Source organism: Schistocerca gregaria, chromosome 3 (genome assembly GCF_023897955.1).
Source record: "Schistocerca gregaria isolate iqSchGreg1 chromosome 3, iqSchGreg1.2, whole genome shotgun sequence".
NCBI classification, from domain to species: Eukaryota; Metazoa; Arthropoda; class Insecta; order Orthoptera; family Acrididae; genus Schistocerca; species Schistocerca gregaria.
The window spans coordinates 853653039-853670626 of NC_064922.1; the positions used below are offsets into that span (position 1 = coordinate 853653039).

The window sequence follows — 17588 nt, forward strand, 5'->3', positions numbered from 1 at the left end:
AACTGGTAATGTTGTACCCCATTCATTTCAACTGCTGACTCACCTCTTAGTGGACATGATACGGCATTATACGCAATGGTTGTGTATTCAAATCGAGAGCTTGCCGATATGGTGTTACATAAAGACAAATGCCAACGGGAAGCAAGGTCCCGTCAGACGACCCATTCCCGCTGACAACAACGACAGTATTCAATGTCTGCAACAATGTTTTGCCATTTGTCTGAGACATGGTCATTTAAGGAAGCAGGAAAAAATGAAGAGCTAACCCGAAATTTTTGGACACCAGACTTGGAGGAAAATGTGATTAACACCGTGGACAGCAACTGCCGTGCCAGTACCAAGCCGTTGGCCCACCAGTACAGGGTGAGCCACAAAATCATCTGGAACATTCTCCATAACAAATGCTACTACCCTTATCACCTGCAGAGTGTGCAGGTCTTACTAGTGACAGACTTTTCACATCGGGAGCAGTTTTGTCACTGGTTTCTTCACCAGGCAACCATGATTCTGCGATACATATCACCCATCCTATTTACGGATGAGGTCACCTTTATGCAGAGTGGTATCTTCAACTTTCATAACAGTCATCTGGGGTATGCAGAACCCCCGTGGTACAGTGACAACAAATCATCAGCATTGGTGCAGCCAGAATGTGTGGGCCGGGATAACTGGTGAACATATTTTTTGACTAGCACTCCTCCCACATCACCTAACAGGCTGGAACTATTGGCATTTCTTGCAAGTGACCTTGCGTCCTGTGCTGAAAAGTTATGTGGCTGCTACATGATGGTGCTCCAGAGCATTTTGCTGTTAATGTTCAGATGCGTCTCAACCGTGTCTTCCCTAGTTGATACACCAGACGAAGGGGGTCCATTTCCATGTCCTGCTTGTTCACCGGACCTCAACCTGTGCGATTTCTGGTTATGGGGCACCTCAAAAGTATTATGTATGCAAAGCCCATTCCAGATGTAGAGACACTGTAGCAGTGTATTCATGCTACCTTTAAAATTGTTCAGATGCAGCCTGGCCGATGTGAGCATGTGAGACAGAACGTGTTACGGCACGTACACACAAGTGTTGAGGCACATGGAATCCATTTTCAACAGATAATGTAACTGTGGCTGCATGGTACACCGCATATTAGACTGCAGTCTCTGCAACAATGTATGACTGAATAAATTGTCTCTAGCATGGAAACCGTCCATTTCCTGACATAAGGGCATTCGACCTTTTTTGTTCCCATATCCTCTAATTGATCAATCCCTTGAGTTTGTACATGATGGAAAAAATCACCCTGTATAAATACGAAGGTATGTGCAGTTGACATATTAGTAAACAAACAGAGAAATAACAAATGTAACACAAAATCTCTACACTTCTGGCATTGTTGAATGATGCACATCAGTAAGCTTACAATAAACAAGATAAGAAAGCAAGCAGTCCTGGGATTAGACTGTGAAAAGGATGAAATAAACCTGTGTGATAGCCGTTTGGTGGGTAACTCTACATGAAGACCATTTCTGAAAACTGTATCACAAGAGTTGGAGAAATGAACAACCACTTCAGAACTTGTTCAAAGTGATCTCATTGGACTTATTGATGTTTGAAGACTTGGAGGAAACAGATATTTAACGAGTATCGTGGATGATGTAACCAGACATAGATTTGTGCGTTTCTCAAAAAATAAAGATGAAGCATTTGAAGAATTTGTACATGGAAGGTTCAAATGGAAAAAAGTATGAGAAAACACTAGAAGAGAATTTGCACAGACAATGGCCTAGAATTCTGTTTGTGCAAATGGCCACTGTTTTGGAACCTGAAGGAATTTGGCATGAAATAACAATGACATACATATCACTGAAAAAAGGAATAGCTGAACACCTCAACAGAATGTTAATGGATATGGTAAGGTCACAGTTGCTAGGAAGTAATTTATCAAAGAGTTCTTGGAATGAGATGATGCACACTGTGGCATACATAAGAAATCGTGTTACAAATAGCCACAACAACGAAAAAACATCTTACGAAATGTGGACAGGTAGAAGGCTTAATGTGTAACATTTACGTGTTACAGGATGTGAAACATTCATTCACATACCCAAACAAAGACATTATTCTAAATTATACAAATGGACAGAAAAAGGTATTCTTACAGGACATTCTCAACATGGCCATACATATAGGACTTGGACACCTGAAATGAAACAGATCGTGGAATCCAGGGACAGTATATTCAAATAATTTTTTAATGGCAAATACTCCAATATCATTTCCAAGAATTTGAAGATGAATTACGAAGTGATAGAGAAGATTCTAACATGGAAGAGGAATTTTATGCTTTCTCAGATCAAGAGGAAAATTTGAAAGAAACTGGAGGTAACAGGAACTTGTGAAACATGCTGAAACTGCGTGAAGTAAATGCAGGTCAAGAAAAGATGTAACAGATGAAAAAAATGAGTTTCAGCAAATGTCATTCAATGACACTTCATTTCAAAGACAAAGAATATGGTGGAAAAGCACAAATAAATATCATGTGAGGAAGGAAGAGTGATGAACCATTATTGTATCATGAAGCAGTTAATTCTGATGAGGCAGCAGAATGGATAATTGCAATGAATCAAGAAATTAACTCCTGGAAGAATCATGATGCTTGGAAATTGGTTGAGCTACCATCTGGTGTAATTCCTGTAAAGAACAGATGGGTATTTAAGAAGAAGACAGTTGGTGAGAAGCAGGTTTTTAAAGCTCATTAGTAGCAAAGGGTTTAGTCAAGTAGAAGGTGTAGACTATAACATAATGACACTTCTTTTTCGAATTTTGAAATGATTCATCTACTGATACCAGCAAGTGTTGAGAAAAATTAGCATATTAATCATACGATGTGAAGAATGCATAGCTGCAAATCAAATTAAAGGAAAAAGTACATATGCTCCAGCTAGAAGGTTTCATCAAGAATGGCCACAAAAGTTTGGTTTCCAAGTTAAACAAATCAATACATGGACTATACTGAAGTGTCAGATGCTAGAATGATCATTTAAATAATTCACTGCATGAACTGGTATTTATTCAAAATGATATATATCCATGTCTGCACAAGTTTAGCCCAAAGGAAGGGAAAGCTACTCCATTGGTATATGTGGAAAATACGGTACATTTGCACAAAATGAAGGGATTGGGCAAGAGTAAAACTATTTTAAAACGTTACTTTGGCATGGTATCACATATGTAAGGAGAAAATTTGAGAACAGGAAAGGTGGAACAATTAGTCTCCCTCAGAAGAAGTACATTAATCAACTACTTGATAGATTCTGACTTCAAAATGCTAGGGAGCCAAGATCCCTATGGAAATCAAACAGAATTTTCTTGATGAAAAGTGTAGTGAGGAAGCCAAAAATCTTACATATTATGAACTTACTGATAGACCCTCTTCCATATCACAGAGAACTCAACCAGTCATAGCTTTCTTAGTAGCAAAGTTGTCAATTATTGCTCAAAATTTAATATGAAAGTCTAGAACACAGCAAAAAGAGTGCTAAGGTACCGGAAGTAAACAGCACATTATAAACTCATGTATTATCCCATTGGTCAAATACACTATGTGATCAAAAGTATCCAAACACCTGGCTGAAAATTACTTACAAGTTTGGGACGCCCTCCATCGGCAATGCTGGAATTCAATATGGTGTTGGCCCACCCTTAGCCTTGATGACAGCTTCCACTCTCGCAGGCATATGTTCAGTCAGGTGCTGGAAGGCTTCTTGGGGAATGGCAGTCCATTCTTCGTGGAGTGCTGCACTGAGGAGAGGTAGCGATGTCAGTCGGTGAGGCCTGGCACGAAGCTGGCATTCCAAAACATCCCAAAGGTGTTCTATGTGATTCAGTTCAGGACTCTGTGCAGGCTAGTCCATTACACGGATGTTATTGTCGTGTAAGCATTCCGCCACAGGCTGTCCATTATGAACAGGTGCGCGATCGTGTTGAAAGACGCAATCACCATCCCCGAATTGCTCTTCAACACTGGGAAGCAAGAAAGTGCTGTAGGCCTGTGCTGCAATAGTGCCATGCAAAACAAGGGGTACAAGCCTTCTCTATGAAAAACTCGACCACATCATAACACCACCGCCTCTGAATTTTAATGTTGGCGCTACACATGCTGGCAGATGACATTTACCGGGCATTCACCATACCCACACCCAGCCATCGAATCGCCACATTGTTTTCCATTATTCGTCACTCCACACAATGTTTTTCCACTGTTCAATCGTCCAATGTTTATGCTCCTCACACCAAACAAGGCATCATTTGTCATTTACCAGCATGATGTGTGGCTTATGAGCAGCTGGTCGACCATGAAACCTAAGTTTTCTCAGCTCCCACCTAATTGTCATAGCACTTGCAGTGGATCCTGATGCAGTTTGGAATCCCTGTGCGATGGTCTGGATAGACTGTCTGCCTATTACACATAACGAACCTCTTCAACTGTCGGCGGTCTCTGTCAGACAACAGACCGTCGGCCTGTACGCTTTTGTGCTGTACTTGTTCCTTCACGTTTCCACTACGCTATCACATCAGAAACAGTGGACCTAGGGATGATAAGGAGTGTGGAAATCTCGTGTACAGACGTATGACACAAGTGACACCCAATCACCTGACCACGTCCAAAGTCCGTGAGTTCCCATGAAGCACACCATTCTGCTCTCTCATGATGTCTAATGACTATTGAGGTCGCTAATATGGAGTACCTGGCCAGAGGTGCAGCACAATACACTTAATATGAAAAACTTATGTTTTTGAGTTTTTGAGGGTGTCCAGCTATTTTTGATCACATAGTGTACTTGAAGCATTTGTTGGTGTAGATTGGGCTAATTGTATAGATGATTGCAAACATATTACAGGATATGTAATATTCCTGGCGGGATCTCGGATGTACTGGAAGAGTATGAAACAAACTGCTGTTGCATTGAGCACAATGACAGAAGAATACATGTCTGTGGCATCCTGCATGAGAGAGGTGGAATGACCTGAAAGAACTGATTGGAGAGTCAACAGCTGTGTGATGTGATAATCAAGCAGCAATCATACACTTCAAGAATCAACTAGATAAAGGAACAAAACATTCTGCCATAAATTTAATACATTTCTGTGACATGACTGGATTATCTTTGACGCTATTTAAAACACAAACTGTTGTTAGAGTGTTGCTCTGTTATTGCTTCGGTAGCGTATGTAGTTTTTCTCTTAATAAATATAACCTGTGAGATTATTCCACTACAGCCTATACAACCAACCAACAAATTAATCAATAGGGTTTCAACAACATAGGGATTGTACCTGTAATTTTCACATGATGAGATTATACCCTTATGCAGACTACAATCAGTATGTTAGGCACTGCTTATTTTACGTGTGTTAATCATTCTTCATGTCATCAATGGTGTTTCTTAATTTGATCACTCCTTCAACATTGCATGACCGAACAAATAATGTGTAAGACTTCAAAAATGGAGAACAGTGTGTCTTGATTTCTTTAAATTGAAGCTATTATGTCTACTGTGTTTCACAACAGTTTGATCTCAGCAAACCAAAGGAAGGAAGATAAGGAGTTTAATATCCCATCAACGACATCATTGGAGACGGAACACAAGTTTAGAATAGGTCAATGGTGGCAAACGAAATTAATTGTCTTCTTAAAAAGTACCATCCAGGCATCCAACTTAATCAATTTAGAGAAACCACACAAAACTTAAGACTGCATGGCCAGATAAAGATTCAGAACCCACTGTTACTGAAGATAAGTCCAGTGTCAGTCATTGTTCCACAGTGATCAGTATCTTGACAGTCTCCTTAATTGTATTGCAACTGAAAGTTGGAGAGCACATTACTAAACTGAACTGTTACTTCCTAATTTTAAGATCCACACAGCCCTTAGTGATAGCTGAATTGCTTGACTGCTTCAGTTGTGTGTATTGCTGATGTTCCTTACATACCACTTTAAGGTTTTCACTTAAATATTCTCATCATTACTAGTTTTCACACCCTTAAAGAGTGTTATTATTTCATATACAATAAAAAATAATGCCAGTAAAAAATGTCCCAATGAATACAAAATTAAGATGCCCGTCTTTCCTTTTACTATGTCTGCTGAATATTGAGTAAGAAGTCTTTCTCTCATTACGTTGCAGCATTTTTTTAAAAAGTACAGTGTACTTCTATGACCATAATGGATAATGGGAAAATATTAACATAAACTAAAAAGTTATCTCAAATTCACAATGTATTCATAACAATAAGTTTGCATTCTGCCTAAAAACATTAATTTTTATCACTTTTGTACAAATGCAAAAATCATTTGCAGTTGAATAATGTATTATTATTATTGTTGTTGTTATAGTGGCATAATATCTGCAACTTTGCACAATATGTAATATATGCTTGATTTCTTGGATTTACTTTCAATATTACAAAGCAGCCCTCTTAACCTTGATGATAGTGAACTTAAATCTGCAATTTCTTTGTGGAAAAAGTACTAGTATCCACAGAGTTAAAAAAAAGTTCTTTTGAATATGTTGATAAGCAAACCAATAATCTGGTTCAGTTTCATTGATGATATCTTTATGATCTGGACTCAGAGTCAAGACACCTTATCTTCGTTTCTTCACAACCTCAACACCTTTTCTCCTATCCACTTCATTTGGTCCTCCTCCACCTTCCTAGATGTTGACCTCCTACTCTCTAATGGCTCCATTCACACCTCTCTCCACATTAAACCTACCAACCTTCAACAGTACCTGCATTTTGACAGCCTACCACCTCCAAGAATCAGCCACAAAGGAGTGCCTCTTCTTCACCCAGTATCACCCTGGAGTGGAACAACTGAACCACATCCTTTGACTGGGCTTTGATTACCAATTTCCATGCTCTGAAAAGAGGGACATTCTATCTGAGACACTTCCCATCCCTCCTAAAGCCGTGTTCTACCACCCATCCAACCTCCAGAACATCCTAGTCTGCTCATATGCCAATCCTAAACCCTTGTCACAAGGATCATATCCCTGTGGAAGATCGAGATGCAAGACCTGCCCAATCCACCAACCCAGCATTTGCTATTCCAGTCCTGTCACAGGTTTATCCTATCCCATCAGGGGCTAGGTCACCTGTGAAAGCCACCATGTCATTTACCAGCTCTGCTGCGATCATTGCACAGCTTTTTTATATTGGTGTGGCTACCTACCAGCTGTCCACCAGAATGCACGGCCACCACCAAATTGTGACCAACAGCAAAGTAGCCCACCTTGTGGCAAAGCATGCAGCTGAACATGACTTGCTTGATTTCAATAGATGCTCCACTACATGAGCCATCTAGATCCTTTCCTCCACCACCAGCTTTTCTGAGCTGCGCAGATGCCAGTTATCCTGATAATAAGTTCTCCGCTCTTGTAATTATCTCAGCCTCAACTCATGGTAACATACTGTACCCACAGCCTCTACCAAACAGTTTCCACCACCTGTGTCCTACCATCTCCTGCCTGTTCTCATCTTCTATCCTCTTTGTTTGCCGCCCTTGCCAATGCACCCGCCAATTTTTCCCCATTCCCTGTCCCACAACCTACTGACGCTGCACCTGTTGGCACTCTATTCCCTGCACACTCCGCCAGACAGCGTTTGTGTCCCTCCCCACCCCTACATTACTATCCCTTTCCCTTCCCCACACTCTCCAAACTGCTGCTTACACCCTACGTGATAGTTGCATTTTGTCCCAAGATGCTTGAGTTGGCAGTCATGTGTGCATGAGGTGTGCTTGCTTGTGTATGAATGGTATGTGTTCCTCTTCTGCTGATCAAGGCTATGACTGAAAGCTTTATTTAAGTGTCTTTCAATTATTCCTGCTGCAACTTAAGATGCCTTCTTTACAGTAAGTATCAAATGGACATAATCCTTAATACAGGCAGAGAGAGGGGGGGGGGGGGGGGGAGGAGGAGTTACCTTCATAGTCTCAAATCTCAAATTTAAAATATGTTACAATTTAGGACAAAATAAAAAAAATTCTTATTTTTTCTTTTGTTCAAAAAAAGTTCTTGGCATGAGACACAAACTGCCAAAGATGATGCCTCGAGCACCATTCGCACATGTGATAATACACTGTAGTCTCTGGAATAGTTCTTTTTTATTTGATAGATAACAACTTCATGATTTCAATGATACACGTGGTTTGTAAACACATGTCAACATTCTCATGCTGTAGCCTTCTGAGAGATTTTTTTTTCTTTATTTCAGAAAATTCTTTTCATTAACTTTCTTGAAACACATTTTTCAAACGCATTAACTGATCCAAATATATGTGAAAGTTCCAAAAGCTTACACGTTCCAATGCAAGCAGCTACAGTGCATTCTGCTTAGAAATGAAATTACCTATTCAATGAACCAAAAATGTGTTCAACTGCATCAGTATCTTTCTCTAACATTGAGTTATGCCTCCCTGTTGGACCAATAGGAACTGGGACACTCACAGTCTTTAACCTATTGCGAACCAGAAGTGAGCAATGATGGTGGTGTTGCTGTCTTGTAGCTGGAAATCTACATCCAGCAACTGGTCCATGTGGCAGTATAAAGCACGCAACGATTTCTTTTAACTCATAACTGACATACACTTATTCTCTGGAATTCATAAATCACAGTCATATACACAGTCCACAAACATCCTTCTTAGCAGGTTGTGAGGTTGAATATTCTCCTGCTTTTCTTAAGGTCTTGGCTGGACAAATGGAATTTCTTGTTTCCTGCTCTTTAAAATCCGTGCAATATAAGTTTGCCCATTACTTAAGGTCCAGAGATGGGTATTCTGAATTCCTTTCACAGGGTTTGTTTGGTTGAACCATTCTTCCCTTTTCTGCTGGCAGACTTCTTCAGCTTCCTCTTTGGACAACAGGATGAGGGCTGCAGATATGTATGATTTCACCATTCTTGTTAAGTCATTGGCATTCTGAATTTCAGTTGTACTTGGGCTGGAAAGATTATGTTTTGTATCAAAGTGGTTCAGTAGGTCTCCTACACCATCACCAATGCCCCTTCCTGTGATCACTAGCAGTTTATATCCACTCCACTGACAAAAGTGAATTAGTCAATTCAAAAAGATTGCAACGATTTTTGAATTGACTAGGAGCACCAGCAGAAATAATGATGATCTTTTCTGTCTGTGATTGCTCTTGTTCAAGAATTTTATGTACTGCCAACAATGTCTGTGCTGAGTCGTGCCCTGAGTCATCATCACTTTTAACTGCACGTCACTCCTTTCAAAATCAAAATGTGATCATTACTCTAATCATATCCTCATACTTCTTGTGAAAGAATCACAGGCTAGTTCCCAGCAATATCACAGTGAAGCACTAGCCACAGTTCTTTAGCCTGTACACGTCTCTTCACTGCTGCAATGTGTTGTTGTCGCAATCTCTTCAGATGCTGGTGTGTCACTGCTTCCACTGTCCATTTCCCATATCTGCCAATGAAAATGTCCATGGCAGCAGATTTCTTAATTAGCTTATTTTCCTCTCATGTTGCATATGTAACTTCTGAAGAGTCATTTGTCCTTTCCAGGGCAGTAACCACATTGCCAAAGCAGACATGCCTCTTGCTTTACATCACAGACCATTAATGACTTCACACACCCAACCATGGTGTCATATGTCATGTGTTCAAGTAAGTTCTTCAAAGTTACCATACAAAGTTCGAAATTTGCACAATACACACATAAACAGACATCACTAGGTGGACGTGGAAACACTCACTCAGGTTGTTTAGCATAAAACTTTGTACTTCCAATGTTTAATGTTGTATATTCCTTTTTGCACATTGTAAAAGTATCTTCAATACTACGAGCCAAGTATCTTTTCACCTTCAGCAATTTTTGTCCATCAACTGTTGTAGTTATACTACTTAAAATCATTTGAAATTCTGCTTATTTAGATCTTGTTTACGTCAGTGGACTTGAATTGTGGTGATTTTTCTTGTCACAGTAATTGTGTGACCTCTGGCAAACCTTCTTTGATGATCAAACTGAATTTGTCCAATTTCTTTCTGTGCAACATAAAATGGATGATCTCTGAAATTTTGTCATTGCAGAACTTACAACAGACCAAGAGGCAGCAATATTTGCATATTTAGAAGCCTCTACAAATTAGCATGAGTTGCCAGCCTTTTAGCTGTTCCTCCAATTCCACCACAGCAAGATTTTCCATGGCTGCTTGCAATTAAAGTCCACTTGGCCGAGATACCAAAGCCCTTTTCATCCTGACATAAACTGATAAAAATTATGGAACTTCTTTTATTGGGCAGCACAGTCGTCACTAAAGTAGTGAATATGCTTGATGTCTATCGATAACCTAAAATATTTAATCAGTCTCATTACAAAGGCTTGAGCTGCAATATCTTAACAAAGACAGTCACTAATAACAAAGATGCCGATATTCTGTAGTTCCTTACAACCAAAGCAAACCACAAAAGGATGTAATGTGGCTTCACTGTCCTCCCTGTGAAACTGTCGAACAGCATCTTGAATGACAAATGAATAGTGCTCAGCAAAATCCATCAAAATGATCCCTTCATTATCTGAAAGGTGCCATAGATATGAACTTCAATGTTCTAAAACGAATCTTAGTGACTTGTTGGACCATGAATTTCTTAGAGCCAGTTCCTCCATAAACTCTTGTACAGTTGTATGACATATCTCTAGTGTATCCATGTCAGTATGAAATCATTGTTTGTATTCTGCCATTTATTCTTGATCATATTCTTTGAAAACACGTACCAAATAAGCTTCCAGCACAGGTTTTGCAGGACATCATTCCTAGTGCTGCAACACGTGATCTTTTGTTTCCACATAATCCATAGTTTTCTTGATTACTTTCGTTTAGTTGTCATCCTTGATAGTTGTAGCATCCGACAGCAACATGGAATTTTGCTGTATTACACATAGGCCCACTCAGTTTGTGCTAGCAGCATCAACCATAATACACCTCTCTGGCCTGAGTTCATCTAATTTTTAAAAACCTGATTCACTGCCATATTACTCACAATAAGCTATGGTCATAGCTTCAAGTTACAAAGTAGAAGGCATTTCAGCTTATGAACTCTTTCACCATCCATTCTTGCTGCTATGTAATCACTTTTGCCTGTGCACAGCTGAGGAAATTCATCTTGTTTGGAAAACATGAGGACTCTGATCTTTTCATTGAGTCTCGGTCCCAACTTCCAGTTTTAGTTTCCTTTCCTGCTTCAACATTCTCAAAGGACATTAAGTTCTTTTGCTATCTGTTCTATACTCCAGCTGCAAAGGAGCCAGGGTCAAAATTTGAATTTTACTGGAATAACTTAAATGATGCACTTCAATTTTAGTTCACAACTTGAAATATCCATATGCTTTTATTTCTGGCATTTTTTCACCATTTGTGTTTCCTCTATACTCCAGCTGCAAAGGAGCCAGGGTCAAAATTTGAATTTTACTGGAATAACTTAAATGATGCACTTCAATTTTAGTTCACAACTTGAAATATCCATATGCTTTTATTTCTGGCATTTTTTCACCATTTGTGTTTCCACAACATCAGTGATGCTGACATCAACAGCTGCTGGCATAGCTTTGGTGATGGAATCTTATGTTTTTTGAACTTTCTGCCTTACATAAGCCATTGAATCCCTTTTGCTAATTTGTTGAAGCTTTGAAGGCTGGTGAAGTATTCACTGTGCTGCACGCATTAACCGCATTCATTTAATCCTCGATTTTTGCTCATCCCGCACCTGTAGGTGCTTATGAAAAAATTATTGTCTACATCTGAGAGAAAGCTTCTGTCAGGCTTCAGACCTTTATTAGTCAACAGTTTCAACTCCTCCTTAATCCTTTTTGTTTTTCCCAAATAGATTACATCAGGAGAAATTGAAATATTTTCATTAGCAGAGCATTGTGGTACGAAAAAAATTGAGCATCTTCTGCAAAGTCCAGTTCAGAACAAAGTTTTAAAAGCTCTTTGTCCAACAACACTGGCTTAAGCTGAATTTTACCATATTAACATGATGTAGGCTAAGTTTACAGCAGTCAATGCCATCTTGAGCACACAAAAAAAGAGAATAAAAGAAAAGGATCAGGTACACAAAACACGTAAAATGTGAATGAGTTCAGCCATAAAACTTTCTAAAAGCAATCTAATCACAAGTGCAACACCAGAGAGAAACCGACAGATCCAAGATAATACATACTCCTTCAACAATAGTGTAAAACAGTTTTGGCAATTTTTCAATAATTTCTTAAATTATGATGTGAAATAAAAATTCAATAATGAATTTACATGGTTCCAAAATTTACCAATATAGATTCTGAAGCTTAAAAAACACCTTCTCTAGATATATGGTAGGAAGATAATAAATGTTAAAGAACATAAAGTTGAGGTATGAGTCACCAAAAATATCTAAAATTTGGCACACAAAATGTTTTCATCAAATCTGCAGGTGTATATAATTTAAATAAAATAGAAAGAAACGTCCACATGGGAAAAATGTATTAAAAACAAAGGTTCCAAGACTTACCAAGCGGGAAAGCGCCGGCAGACAGGCACATGAACAAAACACACAAACACACACACAGAATTACTAGCTTTCGCAACCGATGGTTGCTTCTTCAGGAAGGAGAGGGAAAGACGAAAGGATGTGGGTTTTAAGGGAGAGGGTAAGGAGTCATTCCAATCCCGGGAGCGGAAAGACTTCCCTTAGGGGAAAAAAAAAAGGACAGATGTACACTCGCACACACACACACACACATATCCATCCGCACATACACAGACACAAGCATGCTTGTGTCTGTGTATGTGCGGATAGATATGTGTGTGTGTGTGTGTGAGCGCGCGCGAGTGTACACCTGTCCTTTCTTTCCCCTAAGGAAAGTCTTTCCGCTCCCGGGATTGGAATGACTCCTTACCCTCTCCCTTAAAACCCACATCCTTTCGTCTTTCCCTCTCCTTCCTGAAGAAGCAACCATTGGTTGCGAAAGCTAGTAATTCTGTGTGTGTGTTTGTGTGTTTTGTTCATGTGCCTGTCTGCCGGCACTTTCCCGCTTGGTAAGTCTTGGAACCGGTGTATATAATTTGATAGAGAAGGCTAGAGGTTATTGTACAAAAAGCATGAGAAGACACCATGGCTGTGTGTCGTACTACCAATTCTTGGCTGAATCTGTCCATAAAGTTATGATTTATGGCTGGTTAAAGGTGGGATCTCCAAATTGCACACTGAATCTTCTGCCCTCCCCCTCCCCTTTTTTTTAGTAGTACATTTGTCACCAGATATACTTAATAGTCTAATCAATACTGTACAAGCACTAGCGTTTAAGAGAGGAATAACTTTCATAAAAGTTACCCAAAGTTGGCCTTTTGCTAAGTGTATAAGTGGCACGAATATGGGACTCTATTTACTCCTGGGAGAACATATCCCATAGAGCGGGACGGTGAAATACCTAGGAGGTACCCTAAACTGCAGGCTCACCTGGAAGCATCACATCCGTGATGTGAAAGGGAGAGTAATAGGACGCCTTCGCGCCCTGTATCCGCTGCTAAACACGTAGTCGTCATTGCCACCGCAACATGGCATCATGCTATACCTAACATTGGTCCACCCACTGTTAGAATATGTGGCCATGGTCAGGGGCAAAGCCGCAGATGCTCACATTGTGACTCTGCCGCGGATACAGAACCGCGCCATGAAGACTGCTATGCATCTTCCAAGACACCTCTCGACGCGCCAACTCCACAAGGACACCGGGATCCTGCCTCTCCGAGACAGGTTTTGCGCCATCGGCAGGAAGTTCTACGAGAAAACAGGACATTCCCACAACCGGCTTATCCGTGGACTGGGCCAACAACCTCATCACAGGCCAACCACACATTGGCCTGACCTGCTGAGGGATTAAGTTTTACTAAACCCCCATCAGTGTGTGTCTTTCTCTGTTTAAGGTTACACCAGCAGGGACAAAACAACAAGAGTGGTAAGATATTTTTCTCTCTCCCACAGGAACTGCTGGAATTGCAAATTTTGTCCAAACTGCACCATCTCGAGCCAAGGAAAGGCTCGTCTTTTCAGCATCAGCATATTTACAAGAGACTGTAGAAATGGAAGCAAAGGAGGTATCAAGCTGAAACTCTCAGACAGTGGGGAACCTTCCCATAAAATCTGACTGGATTCAGAAATGGTCAAGTGGGTCTTGACATGGAATGACTCAGCAGTTAAATCTTCAAAAGGTACATATGATTTGATGGTTACCCAACAAATAGTACACCGAAGACTGTTGTCACACCATGTATGATCATTGAAGCCAATTTGCCCAAGAAACCTTCTTTTGTCAGCATGCATTAAATTAGTAAATATGTTTCAAGTCAGAAACATTGCTCTCTGCTGTCCCACAAAGAGAAATATGTTGCCAAGGAACTATCATTCACAAAGTATGATGCTGGTACAATGGTACACATGAGTTTGTAGTTTCTAAATGAGAGCATTGTCATAAATAGCACAAAGAACCTTCCTGCATTAAACTTACCAAAATCTCCCAAACTACTCAAAATTTAATATTTTAGTGAGGTGACTTACTACAGATATCAGGAACTTTAATAATTGCATTTTATCCGTCAGTTGTAGAAATTATCCTTTGTTCATTTCCGCTTTCAGTCATATCAGTCGTGAAAACAGTACATCAGATGGAAAAGTAATTCATGTTCTTTTTAGATGAACTGAAAGTCCTCAAAATTACATGATGTTTACAAAACCTTTATGTAATACTCCATTACTCTAAATAACATAAAACTGGCTTCACGGTATTTTACAGCTGAATAGAAAGAAAAAATGGAAATGAGCATATGGCATCATTGGCTGGGAGGCCCCTATTCGGGGAAGTTCGGCCACAAAGTGCAGGTCTTATTTCATTCGACGCCACATTGGGCGACTTGCGCACCATTGATGAGGCTGAAATGATGATGAGGACAACACAACACCCAGTCCATGAGCGGAGAAAATCTCCAACCCGGCCGGGAATCAAACCCGGGCCCGCTTGCATGGGAGGCGAGTGCGTTACCACCCAGCTAAGCAGGTGGACAATAGAAATAAACAATGTGAGTACTGGTCTCTGTTCTTTAAAATACTCAAAATTTATGTCAAGTGGTAACGCAAAACACTCCTGGCCTCAGTCTGATGTTCCCATATCTCTCTGTTCTTGATGTACCTGCAGTCACACACAGTTTAATAGATATACAAATAACATCCTATTGTTCATGTCTGTCTTTGAATGATCTTACAGTTAATCCCTCAATCCCATTCACTCATATCTATTCTCCCATAGCCAGATGAAACAATCCTTACTTTCAAAATCTTGCTCTGGTGTTCCTACTAGATAATTAATAACGGCTCCTCCTTCCTCCCCTCTTGATCATAGCCTATATTACAAGACAATTGGCCTGTTCATAATGTGGTAATGTACTAAAGCCTCCTCCTTCTTCCTCTCTTGATCATATATTACAAGAGAATTGGCCTGCTCGTACTACAATGTAATTCCAAACCGTATTCATGAGCAATCTGGAGATTTGAATCAATGGACAGTCACCACATTCTCCTAATGTGAAACCAGTTAGTCAGTAACATACTGTGATGTGGTATTAAACATCTAGCAGCTACAAACACTAAGCAACCATTTTAAAAGGCATGGTCCAAAACTCCTTCACAATTCTTCCATCTCATTCTGGAGGAGAATCAGTAAAGTAATTTATTTGCTTGTTTCACAGCCTGTATTCATAACACCAGCCAATAGGAAATGCCAACTTATCTTTTTAAAAATGAAAGAACACCACAGAGAACATATACCTAGTTAATGTTGACTGTGCAAAGCTACTACTGGTCATCGAAAATGAAAGTAAATTCGATGATGTCACTTGCGTGCCTTGTTGCTTGGAGGGCTACTTATTGGAAGTTTTATATTATATACCAAATATTATTGCTATTACACATTTTTGTGCAGAGACTACATTGTGTTTATGTGTAAATAACGCAACAGCAATACTATAACATTAATAAACAAGGAATATGCAAAAATACCTACTGCTGTGACCTCTTCATAACGAAAACCAACAATCCCACACTTCATAAAAATTGCCTATTAAGTAATATTCAAGTTTTAACACAGTGCATAGCTAAAATTTAATTACATTTCGATAGAAATACACGCTATCAACAGACGACATGTAAGCGTCATTCACATTTTTGTCCTCTGATTGTTAACGTCCTAATATTCCGGTTAAAGTAAATCAATGATCAACCCTTGATAATTATAAGCAAATTACTGGGGCCATAACATTCGCTTATTATTGGCTGCTCCGCAACAATGAATTCAAACTACTACAACAATAACATCTAGCGTGAAATACAGCAAACACATCATTTTCCCAGGATGTAAACAAACTGTCCATATTTCAGACTACACAGAAATATCTCATAATATTTTTAAGATCTGTGACGTCTATCAAGCGCTGTGTACATGTAAAGATATGTTTGTAACACACATGATACACGTAAAAGACACGTCTAAATTAATTTATTTAGTAAATATTTATTTTTTCGTGTCTTTACCTTGAAGATTCATCTGACAGTTGTGGGTTAACGTGCAACACCTTCAGGGTCTCTAAGGCCTTCACCAATCTTTCAAGTGTTGCCATGATGGGGCACTGTATACGACAAGGTTTTAATAAAAATTGTTATCTCAATTTAATTTTTGAAAGCGTGTTAAGCGCGTCGTCCGACGCATTGTGTTTTCAAAACATGCTAATACTTCAAGGCCATTTTGAATTATGCACAATCAAAGATTTGAAGAAGGAAGCTATACAGTTCCGCGGACAGTAGATTTGCACGAAAAGATATTCTGATTTCTCAAGTCTTGTAAGGGCCCGTCCATACGCAACGATCTGTCTGCACAAAACACATCTGCGCAGACAGATCGTTGCGTATGGACAGAAGAGTTGCACCAAACTGAGGTGCATGCAAACCTGGAAGTTGGAGTTGGAGGTTTGAGCGAAACCTCTCAAATCGGTGGGTTCAAATCACATCTGTGCAGACAAGTTGGAGCGTGTGGAGAGGAGATCGCCGCAAATCTGGCGCGGAACAGCTGTTTGCTCAGTCTAGTGTTTGTATTTGTGTGCACAGGGCATTAAAATGGCTGATACTCGTCAGTGTTCTCGAGAGTTTGTAAGTGAATTCATTGAAATATATAGGAACCACCCATGTTTGTGGAAGATTAAAAGTAAAGAATATAGTAACCGAGACAAAAGGAAAGAAGCATCCAATGCTCTAATTGAAAAACTGCAGGCAGTTGACGCCTCGGCAAACAGAGAAACAGTAACAAAAAAAAATCGTTGCGAACTGTTTACCGGAAAGAGTTGTCCAAAGTTCAGAAATCTAGAAGATCTGGTGTAGGAGTAAATCAAGTATACCAGCTAACGTTATGGTATTTTGATCTGCTTGGCTTTCTTAAAAGAGATAATTATAAGTTTCGACATCCATCCGCAAATAATTTCGCC

General features: G+C 39.6%; 1 protein-coding gene across 2 annotated transcripts in view; it reads right to left on the minus strand.

Moving 5' to 3' along the window:
- LOC126354803 (huntingtin) overlaps positions 1–16887 on the minus strand; it is a 472584-nt gene extending 455697 nt beyond the window's left edge. Inside the window, exon 1 of one of the 2 annotated variants that reach the window (XM_050004721.1) lies at positions 16645–16887. In XM_050004721.1, coding sequence (XP_049860678.1) covers positions 16645–16730 — 86 coding nt within the window. In that variant the 5' untranslated portion in view covers positions 16731–16887. The remainder of the gene's footprint in view (positions 1–16644) is intronic. The other variant, XM_050004723.1, reaches the window with a different exon arrangement.
- Positions 16888–17588: the final 701 nt, after the last annotated feature.